Source organism: Saccopteryx leptura, chromosome 11 (genome assembly GCF_036850995.1).
Source record: "Saccopteryx leptura isolate mSacLep1 chromosome 11, mSacLep1_pri_phased_curated, whole genome shotgun sequence".
NCBI lineage: Eukaryota > Metazoa > Chordata > Mammalia > Chiroptera > Emballonuridae > Saccopteryx > Saccopteryx leptura.
In genome coordinates, this window is record NC_089513.1 from 26,509,233 (window position 1) to 26,526,951 (window position 17,719).

At 38.1% G+C, this 17,719-nt stretch overlaps 1 protein-coding gene across 2 annotated transcripts in view; it reads right to left on the bottom strand.

Annotated features, from left to right (window-relative positions):
• The window catches only part of PIK3C3 (phosphatidylinositol 3-kinase catalytic subunit type 3), a 122,120-nt gene that overhangs the window by 26,797 nt on the left and 77,604 nt on the right, over positions 1-17,719 (bottom strand). For both annotated transcript variants that reach the window (XM_066352887.1, XM_066352888.1), the window contains exons 19-21: positions 14,613-14,677; positions 13,254-13,338; positions 10,829-10,903 (exon numbers count right to left, since the gene is read on the bottom strand). In XM_066352887.1, the coding sequence (XP_066208984.1) occupies positions 10,829-10,903; positions 13,254-13,338; positions 14,613-14,677 (225 nt within the window). The remainder of the gene's footprint in view (positions 1-10,828; positions 10,904-13,253; positions 13,339-14,612; positions 14,678-17,719) is intronic.

The window sequence follows — 17,719 nt, forward strand, 5'->3', positions numbered from 1 at the left end:
GTTTTACCCTAAAATACAGGAAGAATAACATTAAATCAATAATCAAATTGACTGCTTCACTTTTATAAACCTTCCTATACTACTAAAATAAAGAGCCACTCAAGAGAATTTAGAAGGTGGTATCATAAAAATGTTTCAATTTTGGAGTGGGGAAAAAGAAATTTGTGAAATAAATTATTTTCATATCTCTAAAATTATGACTCCAAATATCAGCTACAAAAGTAAAAAATGGAAAGCATTCTTACTTCCTGCTGGAAAAACAAGGAAACAAAGTCAGGAGAGCTAGCTAGCCTTTGAGACTTGTTCACTATGTGCTCACTACCAGAGAAGTCTATTATGTATCTAATTCAACCCTCACACCACCAGGAGACGTTCTCTTATTACACTGCTCACGAAAATTAGGGGATATTTTATAGCTTCACATTCACTTTGAAATATCCCCTATTTTTTGTGAGCAGTATATTGACACATTCAGAAGAAAAGCTAAGTCACAGATGTCTCAGATAACTTACTCAAAGTCACCCAGTGGTGGAGGGGCAACTTAAACCCAAAGAATTTGACTTTGAGCCTGACATATTAACTAATGCAACGTAAGACTGTTCCGAAAATTTAAAAAAGGAAGCGAATCAATTTCACACAAAATTAAAGAACAATTAAGACAATCAGGATAGAAAATATATTTTTAAAAAGTTTTAAAATTAGCCTGACCAGGCAGTGGCGCAGTGAATAGAGCAATAGGCTAGGATATAAGGACCCAGGATGGAAACCCCAAGGTTGCTGGCTTGGGTGCAGGCTCATCCCACTTATGAGAAAGCAATCAATGAACTAAGGGGCCACAACGAAGAATTGATGCTTCTCATCTCTCTCCTTTCCTGTTTGTCTGTCCCTGTCTGTCCCTTTCTGTCTCCATCATACACATATGCAAAAAAGCTTTTAAATTATAAAACAGTAAGAATGACTATTTTTTCTTTACTTTGAGCTTTCCAAGAGAGGATCAACGGGCATTACTCGTGTCAAGACAAACAAAAAAGGGCAACACTCCTCTCACTACAGAAATGTACATCCAGGTTAGAAGGGCCACCCTTAAGAACTACAACTAACTTTCCTTGTACTGAAAAGGAAAGTTTGTTTTCAGTTACTTACAGATGAATTTGATATGTTAATTCTATCATAAAATCTGTATACCATAAACAATGAACAAACTTTTCAGTTATGCTGGTTCTTTATGCTTCCCCTAAAATGCTCAAAAATAAAAATAAAAATTTCCCCAAAGAGTTGGTATAAACCCAAATCATGTTTCATTAGAGTCCTGCCACAAATGATTATTCCAAATAAGCTTACGGCTTCCTCAGAGGACAGCAACTCTGAGGAAAAAAATTCACATTTTTTTCAATTCCATACACAGCTTAAATTTTAAAATTTCTTGCTCAGATAATGCTATATTAATGCATTAATAAGTGAAACATAATTCACTCTGAATCTGCTTCAATAAAACGATGTTATAATTGACCACAGGACAACACACTGAACTGACGCAGATATAGGAAGCTTTACATTTTTGGTGGGTACACAGCGCCCTCTGCTGCACAAGCTGGAGAAACGTACACAAAGCTAAAAGTATCAAAAATCAAATAAAAAGCATAGGCTTCTTGGAAATCTGTAATTGAGACTGTATTTTATATTTTTTCAAATTACCAATCTGTAGATTTAAAAATTCTCTATATGTAGTGAAGCATTTTCCTCCACACACTCCTGAACTGCTTACTCAGTCTGACCCTTTTCTGTTCTCACCTCTATTTACAGGGTAGAACAATTTACTGGGAGAATTACTCGCAAGAGCCCAGTGAAATGAAACCTGGGCTCTCCTTTCTCTCTACTGCACCTCTCATAACAGTAGATGTAGATGAATCAGTGGAACTCTGATAACGATTCCAAACCAAAGCAGGGTCACAGCTTTTAAACCTGCCCAAACCAGCAAACGAGAACAGAAGACAAAAGGTATTATATTTTGAATAATGGGAGAAATCTTATTTTTCATTAAAAAAATGCTCCATAAACACCTAGAGACAGTATAGTTACATAAGAAAATCTAAAGTCCTAAATGTTTAATATGTTACAGTCTGTACTGAAGGTATAATGGACCGAAATTATACCATGGTAGATGCTTCATGATATTCAAGGTAATTTTAACTACAAGCACTAGAATGCCATTTCCTGCACGAACATTTAAAATGCACTTTGTATATCTAGTAGTTGTCTAAACTATACAAAGTCTACTTATATAATTAATATCATATAACTTGAAACTGCTTTAGAATATATAGACTGTTAGTAAAAGATGACTAATGACACAAATAATCTGGAATCATTATACATGTTTAACCCTTTGAGTAGTATGAACATTCATGTACGTCCTCGTGCCTCCTGACCATCCAGAGTATAATCAATTTCTTTTAAAAATGTGTAAGGCAACATTAAAAAAAGGCAAAAGTATGTTCTTCTTGTTTCCATAAATTGGTTATCAAACAAACATTATTTTAAGTTAATAATTCTGTAACTGGAACTAATTTCATTTTTTGAAAAAAAACAACTCACTCCTGGGTTTTGGCGAGCATGAAAAAAACTCACTACTCAAAGGATTAAAAGTTGACGAAAGCATTATACTTCCATTTATCTTAACATAATCAGACTTCCCTTATGTACCTAACTTCACTCAAATCAAATCTGAAATTGAAAACATTTACCCAAGTGAAGAAGACTGAAAATACTACCTGCATGATACATCTGGATAAAACAATTAAAACGCAGTCAGAAAAAATAACTCAAGTGACGCTTTTAAAAAAGAGAATGTGCCTCTTACCTAGCCCATTTTAAGGGAAGTTTAGTTTTTAATAGCTGATTTGAAGCACCCTCTAGTGGAAAACTGGTAACAAAAAGTTAAAAGCTTCTGTTTCCGAAATTTTGTAATTCAATTTCCATAAAATAAGTTAATTATGATCTAGGCCAAAAAAAGTAGATGCAGTAGACTCTTTTTTCGGAATCGTACTCTTAAAATATCGCCCCTCCCCTCCACACACGACAGAGCAGTTCACACAAGTAAAACAGAAAAAGTCTAATACAGGGGATACTCAGGTAATGACATAGCTACACAGTAAAGTAACCTGGATTTTGGTGTAAGCTGAAACACACCCTAGCCTAACACAAACAGAACACTTCCACTTTTAACAGTCCAAAATGGCGTGGATAAGCCTACTGGGGGACGCAACTCCCTCACTCAAGTGCTGCATTACCACATATTTTTCCACTGTCTGCAACCAAACTGGTTCGTCCACATAGTTCCTAAGCACGAGCTAATAGCATAAGCTGAAACATTCACGTCTCAATTGTTTTATGTTTTTATTGGGAGTGAGCATTTTAAACTTCCAATAAATTTTGTATATCAAGACTGTAGTAACACAAGGACTCTCTGTATTTATCCATTTCTTTTTTTTTTTTAATTTATTTTTTATTTTTATTTATTCATTTTAGAGAGGAGAGGGAGAGACAGAGAGAGAGAGAGAGAGAGAGAAGGGGGGGAGGAGCTGGAAGCATCAACTCCCATATATGCCTTGACCAGGCAAGTCCAGGGTTTTGAACCGGCGACCTCAGCATTTCCAGGTCGACGCTTTATCCACTGCACCACCACAGGTCAGGCTGTATTTATCCATTTCAAAACAAAACAAAACAGGATCTCTGTGTGTACCATCATAGATGTAGGCTACTTCATACATTAAAGAGTCCATTGTGGCTATAAGATGATTAAATCATAGAAAAACATGAAATCACTTTGGTGGCTTGATATACGCAGTTAAAAGATTCAACCAAAAAGAATGCTAAGAAAACACCACAGGAAAACTACAAAATTACAATTCTCTCCAAATACACCGTAACATTTTATAAAGAGCCTTTGCTAAAACAACCAATGAGGTAAGACCTCCCGGACAATCGGACTCCATTCCTACATTTTGGCACAGGCATGGTTACCACAGAAAATTATACCATGGGGACTTTTACATTAGTCATTTAAAATTGAAGAGGTGAAATTCCAGATTATGTGAATTAACAGGGTTTCCCATTAATAATTAAATGATTTACTGTGCATTATGTACTTTTAGTCTCACAATTTGGAGAAATGCTAATCAAAAAAAGTATATCCTCACCTGAGGTACCAATTTAAAAAATAATTTAAAATCTATTGTCTGAGAAAAAGATGGAAAACTTTTGACTATTTGGCCTAGGGAAGAAAAGGCTACACAGAAGAGCAGTTAATGAACACTTCAACTAGGTATTGTTCAAGGCTCTGGGGTGGTGCCAAGCTGGATGAACAAGATCTTTGCTCTCATGAAACCTGCACCTTGGTAGGAACCCTTTTCATTACTTAATGGTAACCACCCTTGAAAAAACCACCACAGAAGCGCATGATTTAAAAAAGATAGCAACAGAGGAAAGAAGTATGGAATACAACCAAACTAAAACAAAGGATAGAAAAACAAAAGAGAAGAATCAAACAAGATACAAAACAAACAGAAAGCAATGTATAAAATGGGGCAATAGGGAACCCACAAGTGTCAATAATTACATTAAGTGTAAACGGATTAAACTAACCAATAAAAAGGCACAGAGTAGCAGAATGGATTAAAACAGATAATCCAACTGTATGCTGCCTACAAGAAACTCATCTAAGCAACAAGGATAAAAACAAATTCAAAGTGAAAGGCTGGAAAACAATACTCCAAGCAAATAACTTCCAAAAAAAGCAGGCATAGCAATACTCATATCTGATAATGCTGACTACAAGACAGCAAAAGTACTCAAAGACAAAAATGGTCATTTCATAATGATGAAGGGGATGCTGAATCAAGAAGACATAAAAATTCTTAATATATACGCACCAAACCAAGGAGCACCAAAATATATAAGACAGCTACTTATTGACCTTAAAACAAAAACTGACAAAAATACAATCATACTTGGAGACCTCAATACACTGCTGACGGCTCTAGATCGGTCATCCAAACAGAGAATCAATAAAGATATATTGGTCTTAAACAAAACACTAGAGCACCTGGATATGATAGACATCTACAGGACATTTCACCTCAAAGTGACAGAGTATACATTTTTCTCCAGTGTACATGAATCATTCTCAAGAATTGACCATATGTTGGGCCACATAACATATAAAAATAACATCAGCAAATTCAGAAAAATCGAAGTTGTACCAAGAATATTTTCTGATCATAAAGCCTTGAAACTAGAATTCAATTGCAAAAAAGAAGAAAAAACCCCACAAAAATGTGGAAACTAAACAACATACTTTTAAAAAATGAATGGGTCAAAGAAGAAATAAGTGCAGAGATCAAAAGATATATACTGACAAATGAAAATGACAATACAACATATCAGAATCTATGGGATGCAGCAAAAGCAGTGATAAGAGGGAAGTTCATATCACTTCAGGCCTTTATGAACAAACAAGAGAAAGCCCAAGTGAACCACTTAACTTAACCTTAAGGAACTAGAAAAAGAAGAACAAAGACAACCCAAAACCAGCCGAAGAAAGGAGATAACAAAAATCAGATCAGAAATAAATGAAATAGAGAACAGAAAAACTATAGAAAATATTAATAGAACAAGGAGCTGGCTCTTTGAAAAGATTAACAAAAATGACAAACCCTTGGCAAGACTTACCAAGGAAAAAAGAGAAAAGACTTATATAAACAAAATCCAAAATGAAAGAGGAGAAATCACCATGGATATCACAGATATACAAAGAATTATTGTAGAATGCTATGAAAAACTTTATGCCACTAAATTCAACAACCTAGAAGAAATGGATAAATTCCTAGAACAACACAACCTTCCTAGAATGAGTCATGAAAAAGCAGAAAGCCTAAACAGACCAATTAGTAGGGAAGAAATAGAAAAAACTATTAAAAACCTCCCAAAAATAAAAGTCCAGGTACAGACAGTTATACTAGTGAAGTCTATAAAACATTCAAAGAAGACTTGGTTCCTATTCTACTCAAAGTCTTCCAAAAAATTGAAGAAGAAGCAATACTTCCAAACACATTTTATGAGGCCAACATAACCCTCATATCGAAACCAGGCAAGGACAGCACAAAAAAATAAAACTACAGACCAATATCTCTAATGAATACAGATGCTAAAATACTAAACAAAATACTAGCAAATCGAATACAACTACATAATTACAAAATAATACATCACGATCAAGTGGGATTCATCCCAGAATTTCAAGAATGGTTCAACATTCGTAAAACGGTTAACGTAATACACCATATCAACAAAACAAAGAACAAAAACTACATGATCTTATCAATAGATGCAGAAAAGGCATTTGATAAAATACAACACAATTTTATGTTTAAGACTCTCAACAAAATGGGTATAGAAGGAAAATATCTCAACATGATAAAGGCCATATATGATAAACCATCAGCTAACATCATATAAAATGGCACAAAACTGAAGGCTTTCCCCCATAAATCAGGAACAAGACAGGGTGTCCACTCTCTCCATTCTTATTTAATGTGGTCCTAGAGGTTCTAGCCAGAGCAATCAGACAAGACAAAGAAATACAAGGCATCCATATCGGAAAAGAAGAAGTAAAAGTATCACTTTTTGCAGATGTTATGATCCTATACATCGAAAACCCCAAAGAATCTACAAAAAGACTACTAGAAACAATAAGCCAATCCAGTAAGGTTGCAGGATACAAAATTAACATACAAAAGTCCATAGCCTTTCTATATGCCAACAATGAAACATTTGAGAATGAACTCAAAAAAATAATCCCCTTCACGATTGCAACAAAGAAAATAAAATATCTAGGAATAAACATAACAAAGAATGCACAGGACTTATATAAAGAAAACTACAAAGCATTGTTAAGGGAAATCGAAAAAGATACAATGAGATGGAAGAATATTCCTTGTTCTTGGATAGGAAGAATAAATATAATCAAGATGGCTATATTACCCGAAGCAATACACAAATTTAATGCAATTCCCATCAAAACTCCAATGACATTTTTTAAAAAAATGGAACAAAAAATCATCAGATTTATATGAAACTATAAAAAACCCAGAATAGCCAAAGCAATCCTAAAGAAAAAGAATGAAGCTGGGGGCATTACAATACCTGATTTCAAACTATATTATAGAGCTACGACAATCAAAACAGCATGGTATTGGCCGAAAAATAGACACTCAGACCAATGGAACAGAATAGAAAGTCCAGAAATAAAACCACATAAATATGGTCAAATAATTTTTGATAAAGGGGCCAAAAACACACAGTGGAGAAAAGAAAGCCTCTTTAACAAATGGTGCTGGGAAAACTGGAAAGCTACATGCAAAAGAATAAAACTGGACTAGTTTGTCCCCTTGTACTAAAATTAATTCAAAATGGATCAAAGACCTAAATATAAGATCTGAAACAATAAAGTACATAGAAGAAGACATAGGTTCTAAACTCATGGACCTGGGTTTTAAAGAGTATTTTATGAATTTGACTCCAAAGGCAAGGAAAGTGAAGGCAAAAATAAATGAATGGGACTATATCAGACTAAGAAGTCTTTGCTCAGCAAGAGAAACTGACAAAATAAACAGACAGCCAACTAAACGGGAAATGATATTTTCAAACAACAGCTCAGATAAGGGCCTAATATCCAAAATATACAAAGAACTCATAAAACTCAACAACAAACAAACAAACAAACAATCCAATAAAAAATGGGAAGAGGACATGAACAGACACTTCTCCCAGGAAGAAATACAAATGGCCAACAGATATATGAAAAGATGCTCATCTTCATTAGTTATTAGAGAAATGCAAATCAAAACTGCAATGAGATACCACCTCACACCCGTTAGATTAGCTATTATTAACAAGTCTGGTAATAGCAAATGTTGGAGAGGCTGCGGAGAAAAAGGAACCCTCATCCACTGTTGGTGGGAATGTAAAGTAGTACAACCATTATGGAAGAAAGTACGGTGGTTCCTCAAAAAAGTGAAAATAGAACTACCTTATGACCCAGAAATCCCTCTACTGGGTATATACCCCAAAAACTCAGAAACATTGATACGTAAAGACAAATGCAGCCCTGTGTTCATTGCAGCATTGTTCACAGTGGCCAAGACATGGAAACAACCAAAAAGCCCTTCAAAAGATGACTGGATAAAGAAGATGTGGCACATATACACTATGGGATACTACTTAGCCATAAGAAATGATGACATCGGATCATTTACAACAAAATGGTGGGATATTGATAACATAATACAGAGTGAAATAAGTAAATCTGAAAAAACCAAGAACTGCATTATTCCATACGTAGGTGGGACAAAAAAATGAGACTAAGAGACATTGACAAGAGTGTGGTGGTTGGGGGGGGGGGGCGGAAAGGGGAGGGGGAGGGGTACAAAGAAAACTAGATAGAAGGTGACGGAGGACAATCTGACTTTGGGTGATAGGTATGCAACATAATTGATTGACAAGATAACCTGGACATGTTTTCTTTGAACATATATACCCTGATTTATTGATGTCACCCCATTAAAATTAATAAAAGTTTATAATAAAAAAAAAAGAAACCTGCACCTTGAATGGGAGCAGATGATGGTAAGAAATCAGCAAGTTCCTTTAGGATCAGGGTTTCTGTCTGCTCCATCTCTTGGGTATCTCCAGCGGTATCCCCAGCACTTACAACTATAACTGGCACATAGTAGATGCTGAATAAATATTTATTGAGTTACATACAAAAGAAACTTTGGCTAGTGATGAGTAAGTAGTATAAAGAAAACAAACCGAATAATCAATAGAAAGCAATAGGGAAGTGTGGGGTGGCAGGTACATGCTTTTTCAGATCAGAGAATTAGAAGAGGCTTCTCTTAAGAAATTGCCATTAGAACTTAGACTTAATAACCAAAGTCAGACTTGCAAAGATCTGAAAGGAGCTTTCCAGAAAGAGGAAACAAAGGCACTGGCCTATGGCAGGGCCAGTGACATTTAAACATGCAGACTGGTCAGTGTGGGCAAGCCACACAGAAGCCATAGTGAAGAGTCAGGTTTTTTTCATTCAGATAGTTTGGGCAAAAGATGTTGGTTTCAAAAAGGGTCAAAGCAGTAGAAATGAAGAGAGCGTGTAACTCCCTAATCTGTGTTGTAGGTGAGGAATAGACATGATTTGCCGATGGGTTAAATTTGTGAGATGAGGACAAGAGTAGTATAAAAACATCTCTTAAGTTCGGTGCTTAAACAACTGGGTGGATAAGGCTACTTACTGAGATGGGAAAACAAGGTGAAGACCAGGTTTCAGGGAGGTAGTAGACAGAGGGGACAACTTTTACAAGTAGCCATATAATTAGGAGTTCAAGTAAATACTTGTAGTTTCAGCTGGAAGCTAATACAATGGATTGAGGTAGAGAGCTATAAATTTGGAATTTGTTTCTAGAGATGATGTTTAAAGCCATGGGGCCAAAGAGTTACCAGGAAGAAGGGGGGGGGGGGATAATTATTACATTAGAAAAAAAACAAAGAATTGAAGAGAGATTAAAGTGAGTTAAGTTGGATGAGGGTTTAATAAGAAACAGAACAATCTAACATTCTAATTAGAGTTGTACAGAAAGAGATTAGACTGCTTACATACAAGATGGTCTGTCCACCAAAGGAGGCATTTTAAGAAGATAGGGCTGCAGTCTGACCAGGTGGTGGCGGAGTGGATAGAGCGTTGGACTGGGACGCAGAAGATGACTCAGGTTTAAAACCCCAAGGTCGCCAGCTTGAGTGCGGGCTCATCTGGTTTGAGTCAAGCTCACCAGCTTGAGCCCAAGGTTGCTGGCTTGAGCAAGGGGTCACTCGGCCTGCTTTAGCTACCCGGTCAAGGCACATATGAGAAAGCAATCAATGAACGACTAAGGTACCGCAACGAAGAATTGATGCTTCTCATCTCTCTCCCTTCCTGTCTGTCCCTATCTGTCCCTCTCTCTGTCGCTCTCTGTCTCTGTCATAGAAAAAAACAAAAGAAGCAGCCAGGGCTACATGAGCATCAAGTATTACTACTGACGTGATTGTTATAAGGGCAGGGAGCTTCCCTTAGATGTCCTTCAAAAGCACCACTTAAACAGACTTTTTCTGCCTGGCCTGTGTTGGCGCAGTGGATCAAGCGTTGACCTGGAACACTGAAGTCGCCGGTTCAAAACCCTGGGCTTGAACATATGGAAGTTGATGCTTCCTGCTCCTTCCCCCTTCTCTCTCTCTCTTTCTCTCTCTCTCTTCTCTAAAATGAATAAAAAAAAAAAAATTAAAAAAATAAACAGACTTTTTGTGAGGAGGAGAAGGAGGAGTGTTAGTGAGACAGACCCACATGCACCCTGACTAGGATCCCAGCAATGCCCATCTGGGCTGATGCTTGATTTTAAGTGCCTGAAGCTGATACACTAGGACCAACCAAGCTATCCTCTTCCCCTGGGGCCAATGCTTGAACAAATCAAGCCACTGTCTGTGGGAGGGGAAGAGGGAGATAAGGGGGACAAGGAGGGGGGAGAAGTTGATGGTCGCTTCTCTTGCGTGCCCTGACTGGGAATGTGCCTGTGACGTCCATATGCTGGGCCAACACTCTATCCACTGAGCAAACTGGTCAGGACCTAAAGATACTTTTAAGAGTCTATGATTTACCTTCACTTATGCATATTATATGTAACTCAGTAGAAAATCACTAGCATATAAAATGCATATCTATCTACTAGTAACAATTACATGTTACCTGTTTTTGTCAGCAAAAGGTTATCCAAATGCCTGTCTCCAACTCCAAGTATGTATGTAATCACACAATATCCAGCTGCAATAATAGTTAAGGAAAAAGTGAAAAACATGCAAACCGGGTTGTACGGAAAACTGAAGACAAAAGCAATTTGTGCTACTTCAATTTTAATTTGCTTACTACTGTTTTTGATATCTCACCTAAATTCTCAAATTAAATTTATAAGCTTTGATACTATGAATAGTTTATTATTTAAAACTCAAAAGAAATGACCATTTGCAACAGGAAAAAAAATAGTGTATAATTTTGTCAAATTATACAAGCCACTTGTATCAAAAGTGAAATCAGCTTTCAGGCCTACCATTTCTCGTTTCAAATGGAACATGTGTTAAACATGACAGTGAGAAAGAAATGTGTACAGAAATGCACATAATGATGTCACTCGTCCCACAACCTTGCTGTCTAAAAGGTAACAAAAGCAAACACTGGGGAAAAAAAGAAACACCTTTAGAGAAATAATCTTGAATTGCCAGCAGATACAAAAAAATTGAATTCACTTAAGTGGTAAAAACATTTACGAAGTTCAAACCATAATGTTCTACAGTTATTAAGGAAACGTAAATGACCAGGGCTGGGGAAGGCACTAGCTCCAGCTTCATTCTCTTTTATCTTTCTCTTCCAGAGTCTGGGAACTTGGCGTGTGTTGAAAATGCTCACAAAAATCTGAAGCATATTTTTCCCTCTGATTCTTCCATTAGTGACAACACACACAACTTACAAAAAATACATATGACTATATTGGAATTTACAAAAAATGTTTATTTTAGCCAATATGTACAAAAACGATTGGACTATATCTGTTAATGACCAATTACTCTTGTCTGAATTCAATAAACATTAAGGTTCATTTAACTCAGGTTCTGAAGGTCATTTCAGAAGTCTAAAAGTGACTTAATCAATGATGTAATCATGGTGTTAATCTTTAATTACAGTTTAGTGAAGGGGAGGCACATCACTTTCACCGTTAGCTCATCCTCCAAATGCAAAAGCTCAGGCTCCAAGGGGAACTGGATCAAGGTCAATGGGCTGCAATTTGAATTTCAGTTTGACTCTGCACACCAAGCTCATGTCATTTTTGCACTAACTTTCAATAGGTGCAACACTCAACAAGATATTTAGGCTAAAGTTTATTTGTTTAGAATAAATAACCATATTCTAATTATAGATAAAATTACATGTTGTCTATTTCAAAATATATCAGTATCTAGAGAATGAATAAAAGATCACATGTAATCACTCAAAAGATGCTTCTAATCATGTCACTAATCTAACAATATTTACTTAATTGTAACAAATCAGTTATAGTAAATTGTAAACAAATCAGTGATTCTCAAAAGATAGTCTGTAGTATGACAGGGACTCATAGTTTGCTACACAATATTCTAATTATGGTTCTTCCTTAGAACAAAACAAAACAAAACTAGATGTATGGGGCAAGTCCGTGCCTAGGTAAGAGACTACATTCCCAGCCTCATCTGCCTCAATATCTATAAGACATTGTTCTGATAATTTTACCAAGGGGCAGTGTTTTCAAATTTTGGTCAATATTTATAGGTTGTATATGTGTGTATAGTTTTCATATAGAAAAAGTAAACATTCCTTTGTTAAACAGGGTTACAATGTAAAAAAAATGTACAGTAATACCTGAAAGTCAAGTAAAAAGAAGAAAATTCTGTGGAGGCATGAAAAATATCTCATTTAGGAACATACTGAAAACAAAGTGTGGCGAATAAAGATGGCCACACATTTTTTCACACTCTTTTCATTCAAGGTGGGAACTACATTCCTTCCCCTTGAATCCTGGCAGGCTCTGTGACAGACAGCTTAAGCCACAGAATATGACAGAAGGGAGGAAGTGCCAGCCTGCCATCCAGCCCTCAGAACCCAACACTTTCCACTTCCGGTCTCTGGGAACACCTCCTCCAGGAGGCCGGCTCTGGGAAGCCCCAGCCTCAGAAAGGCCTGCACAGGTGGCTCAACGACAGGCCGGGCTGGGAAGCAGTATCAGCTACCTGTCTTGGGAGTGATCTGTCACTGAGTCACATCTACAGGTGATATGTAATTTGTTCAGATCACAGAAAACGCTAGCCTCTTCCAGCAAATGAGGACACAAGAAGTTTTCAGCCCAAAGAAGATCCTTGGCTGACCATTCTGGGACCCATGCTAGGAATTCCAGCCTCAAGAGCTGTGAGAAATAAATTTCTGTTGTGTATAAAACACCCTGTCTCTGATATTTTGTGACAGTGGCCTGAAGGAACTCAGACCATATCTTAAAATATTGTTAATATGTGTGAATATGGCAATCTCAGAATAGCCTACGTTCCTTCATTTAAACATATCAATGGAAGTCATAGTTTGTAAAACTTACCACAGCTTTTAACATAAGTGTCCATCACCTCAGCGCTGATCCCATAGGGCCCATTGTCACTTGGTGCATATTTTCTAAAGAAGTTCTGAAAAGATGTTATCTGCATGTTAACAGTTCAATAATCCTTAAACACATTTGTCATTTCAAAACTATATAATGACCATAGGTGTCTGATCTAAAATGTAGTCAGTAAGTATAAAATGTGGACTTTAGGAAGCATATTCCTCAGGAATAAGTCTACTGTTATGCTTACAAACTGTTAAGACAAAAAAATAAACAAAAAAACTACATAATAACAACATATATATGCTGCTATTTCTATAACCCAGCGAAAACATTAAAGAAAACAGAATAAAATTACTGCTATATTTCCATACTCGATGTATCACTTCGTTCAACTTTCTCCTGAAAGTGAACATGAGGTTTCTTAAATGTCATCATTCTCCTGAGCCCTGGCCGGTTGGCTCAGTGGTAGAGCGTCGGCCTGGCGTGCAGAAGTCCTGGGTTCGATTCCCGGCCAGGGCACACAGGAGAAGCGCCCATCTGCCTCTCCACCCCTCCCCCTCTCCTTCCTCTCTGTCTCTCTCTTCCCCTCCCGCAGCGAGGCTCCATTGGAGCAAGGATGGCCTGGGCGCTGGGGATGGCTCCTTGGCCTCTGCCCCAGGTGCTAGAGTGGCTCTGGTCGCAACAGAGCGACGCCCCGGAGGGGCAGAGCATCGTCCCCTGGTGGGCGTGCCGGGTGGATCCCGGTCAGGCGCATGCGGGAGTCTGACTGACTGTCTCTCCTGTTTCTAGCTTCAGAAAAATACAAAAGAAAAAAAAAATGTCATTCTCCTGAAAATGAACATGAGTTGTTCATTTTTAAATTACAGTCAGTCTTTGGTATTCACAGGTTCCACATGTGTGGATTCAACTAGCCACAGGCCAAAAATATTCATGAAGGAAATATGTACTATGGAGTTAGGCATACATGGTTACAACTGTATTAAACATATGCAGACTTTTTTCCTTGTCATTATTCCCTAAACAACACAGTAAAATAACTAATTGCACTGTACAGTACTAGGTATTACACATAATCTAGAGATGACTTTAAGCATATGGGACAATGCGTATTGGTAATATGCAAATACTATGCCATTTTAAAGGGACTTGAGCATCCACAGGTTTCGGTATGCTTGGGGGTCCTGGGACCAGTCTGTTGAGGATGTTACAGGAAGACTGTGCCATTTAAGCATAGCTACTAAAACACTATTATCACTAACAAGCTTGATAAAATTACGTCAAAATTTTTAAATAATTATAATGCAAGAATTTATTTATAAATTGTATAAATCTTTAAATATATAGATACTATACCTGAATGCTTCCTTCTGTATCAAGAACTTCAGCAACAGGAACGGACTGGATGAACTGCATGAAGCCTACACAGAAATACAGGCATTGACTCATTAAGTAGTACTGGTTAAGCAATAAAAATAAACGCTCTCCTAAGAAAAACCTTCCTTTGCAAATGTACACACTACATACCTGAATAACTTAAAAAGCTCTGCAAACACGAAGTTTATACTGGTGTTTATCTCATAAAAACTACAAGGAAACTTTCATTTTTTTTTTAATTTAAATGAGAGATGGGGAGATAGAGAGACCGACTCCGCATGCACCCTAACTGAGATCCACTCGGTGACCCTCATCCCGGGCCAAGGCTGCCCAACTGAGCTTATTTTTAGCACTTGAGATGGAGGCTCCATGGAGCCATCCTCAGTGCCTGGGGCCAATGTGCTCAAACCAATCGAGCCATGGCTGAGGGAGGAAAACAGAGAGGGGAGGGGAGAGAGAGAGAAAAGGAGAAGAGTGGAGAAACAGGTGGTTGCCTTTCCCGAGTGCCCTGTCTGGGAATCAAACCTGGGATTTTCATATGCCTGGTTGGTGCTCTACACCACTGAACAACTGGCCAGGGCTGAAAACTTTCAAAAAATTAAGCTAATCTAACCTGTATGTTTCTCTAGGCCAGTGGTCGGCAAACTCATTAGTCAACAGAGCCAAATATCAACAGTACAACGATTGAAATTTCTTTTGTGAGCCAAATTTTTTAAACTTAAACTATATAGGTAGGTACATTCCTTATCAAGGTAGCTTCTCCATGTGGTAGTTTGTGAAAGAGCCACACTCAAGGGGCCAAAGAGCGGCATGTGGCTTGCGAGCTGCAGTTTGCTGACCACTGCTCTAGGCCAATTTCTATTATTGTACACAGGAATACAAAGATTGAAGAAAGCCATGCTTCTTAAATCTGGCAAAAAATTTCATGTTTCATATTCTGTAGTTTTTTAAAATATCAATTAAAAATATTCCATTCCACATTTAAATCACTTCAAGAAATCTGAAACTATGTCTCAATCAACTAACCCTAAAACTATGTTCTTTAGCTTTTTTGTTTAATATCACATCTTCTGCCGTTTACTGGAAGATAGTATAAATCCTTTAGACTACCAAAAAGAAGGGGGAGGAGAGAGTACACAGAACAAAAAGGAGAAAAATCTAGGAACAACAGGAGTATAAAACAACAAATACATGAAAAAAATAAAAGCTGAATGAAAGAAACGATTTTAAACGATTTTAGGACCATAAACAACAGTGATCTGGTTTTGGTTAGCTTTGTGTCGTAGTTATTTGCACGCAGATTAGGAGACTGGATATTGCTTTAGAATATGCAATGTCTCATCATTACTATATCATAAATATGAAATAGTCTTCATAAATTCACTTAAGATTTTTATTGTTTTTCTATTACGTAGCAAGAACTTTGCCAGGTAAAACACAGAGCCTTGACCTGCCTTCATAGATTACTCAAGCTTGCAAGTTTTATTGGGATAATTTTTTTTTTAATTAAGTGAGAGGCAGGGAGGCAGAGAGACAAACTCCTGCATGAATCCCAACTAGGATCCACCCAGCAAGCTCCCTACTGGGGTGATGCTCTGCCCATTTGGAACTGCTGCTCTGTTGCTAGGCAACCAAGCTATTTTAGTGCCTGAGGTGAGGCCATGGAGCCATCCTCAGTGCCTGGGGCCAACTTGCTCATTTGAGCCATGGCTGAAGGAGGGAACAAAAGAGAGGGAGAGAGAGAGAGAAAGAGAGGGAGAGGGGATGGGGTGGAGAAGTAGATTATAGTTTCTCTGTGTGCCCTGAGAATTGAACCTGAGACTTCCACACACCTAAGCCAGCCAGCCAAGGCCAGTATAAATTCTACAAATGAAAGGTTACTATGAAGAGAATAGTGTAGGGAGACCTAAATTACAATAGAGATCAGAGGGCAGCCGACAGCTGGAGCCACGTTTTGAAGGATAATAAAAGTTAATAGGTAAAGCTGTGGAGAAGAAACGCTGAAGACAAGGAACACAGCATGTGTGAAGAGCTTAAGGCTGGAAAGACCCCAGTGCACTTGAGAACATGTAAGGTGGTCAGTGTGGCTAAGGTCAGGAAGCAAGGGGGAGAGTGGCAAGGGAGGCCTCAGAAATGAGGGCAGGAGGAATGTCACACCGGCCACAACTAAGCCGAGGCTTTTGTCTTTGTCCCAAGAGCAAATGAAAGCTAGTAAATCAATTTAAGCATAAGAGTCAAAAAGTTTATTTGCAATTTTAATAAGCTCACTCTGAGAGGAAAATGAGAGGAGGAGTTACAATCCCAAGCACGTGGAAGTGGCCAGGGGAAGGGCAGAAGCCTGAGAGACTCGTTCTCCGGGGCACGGGAGGGGAAGGAGCTCTACGAGTCACAAGACTGGGCGAGATTCACACAGGCACGAGGCTAGCCCTCCTAGGGAATCTTCCGCCAAACTTCCAGAGGTTCCTCAATTTCACATGTGGATACTACAGATCTGTACAGAGATTATTTAATTAGTGGCTTTTATAAGCAGAGCACAGAACAAAGGCACTCTGGTCACAGTAACTGAAATAATGATTCAAGACACAGATCACGCCAGGGCACATAGGAGAAGCGCCCATTTGCTTCTCCACCCCTCCGCTGCGCTTTCCTCTCTGTCTCTCTCTTCCCCTCCCGCAGCCAAGGCTCCATTGGAGCAAAGATGGCCCGGGCGCTGGGCATGGCTCTGTGGCCTCTGCCTCAGGCGCTAGAGTGGCTCTGGTCGCAATATGGCGACGCCCAGGATGGGCAGAGCATCGCCCCCTGGGGGGCAGAGCACCGCCCCTGGTGGGTGTGCCGGGTGGATCCCGGTCGGGCGCATGCGGGAGTCTGTCTGACTGTCTCTCCGTTTCCAGCTTCAGAAAAATGAAAAAAAAAAAAAAAAAAAAAAAAAAAAAAAAAAAAAAGACACAGATCACCATACAAGAAACTACTGTGAATTATATCCAGTTTTGAATGCAAAGAAACACATTATAAAAATTTTAATTTTTTTCCCAAATAAGATGTTTACTGATTTCGAAGGAAGGGAGGGAGGGAGGGAAGGAGAGAGG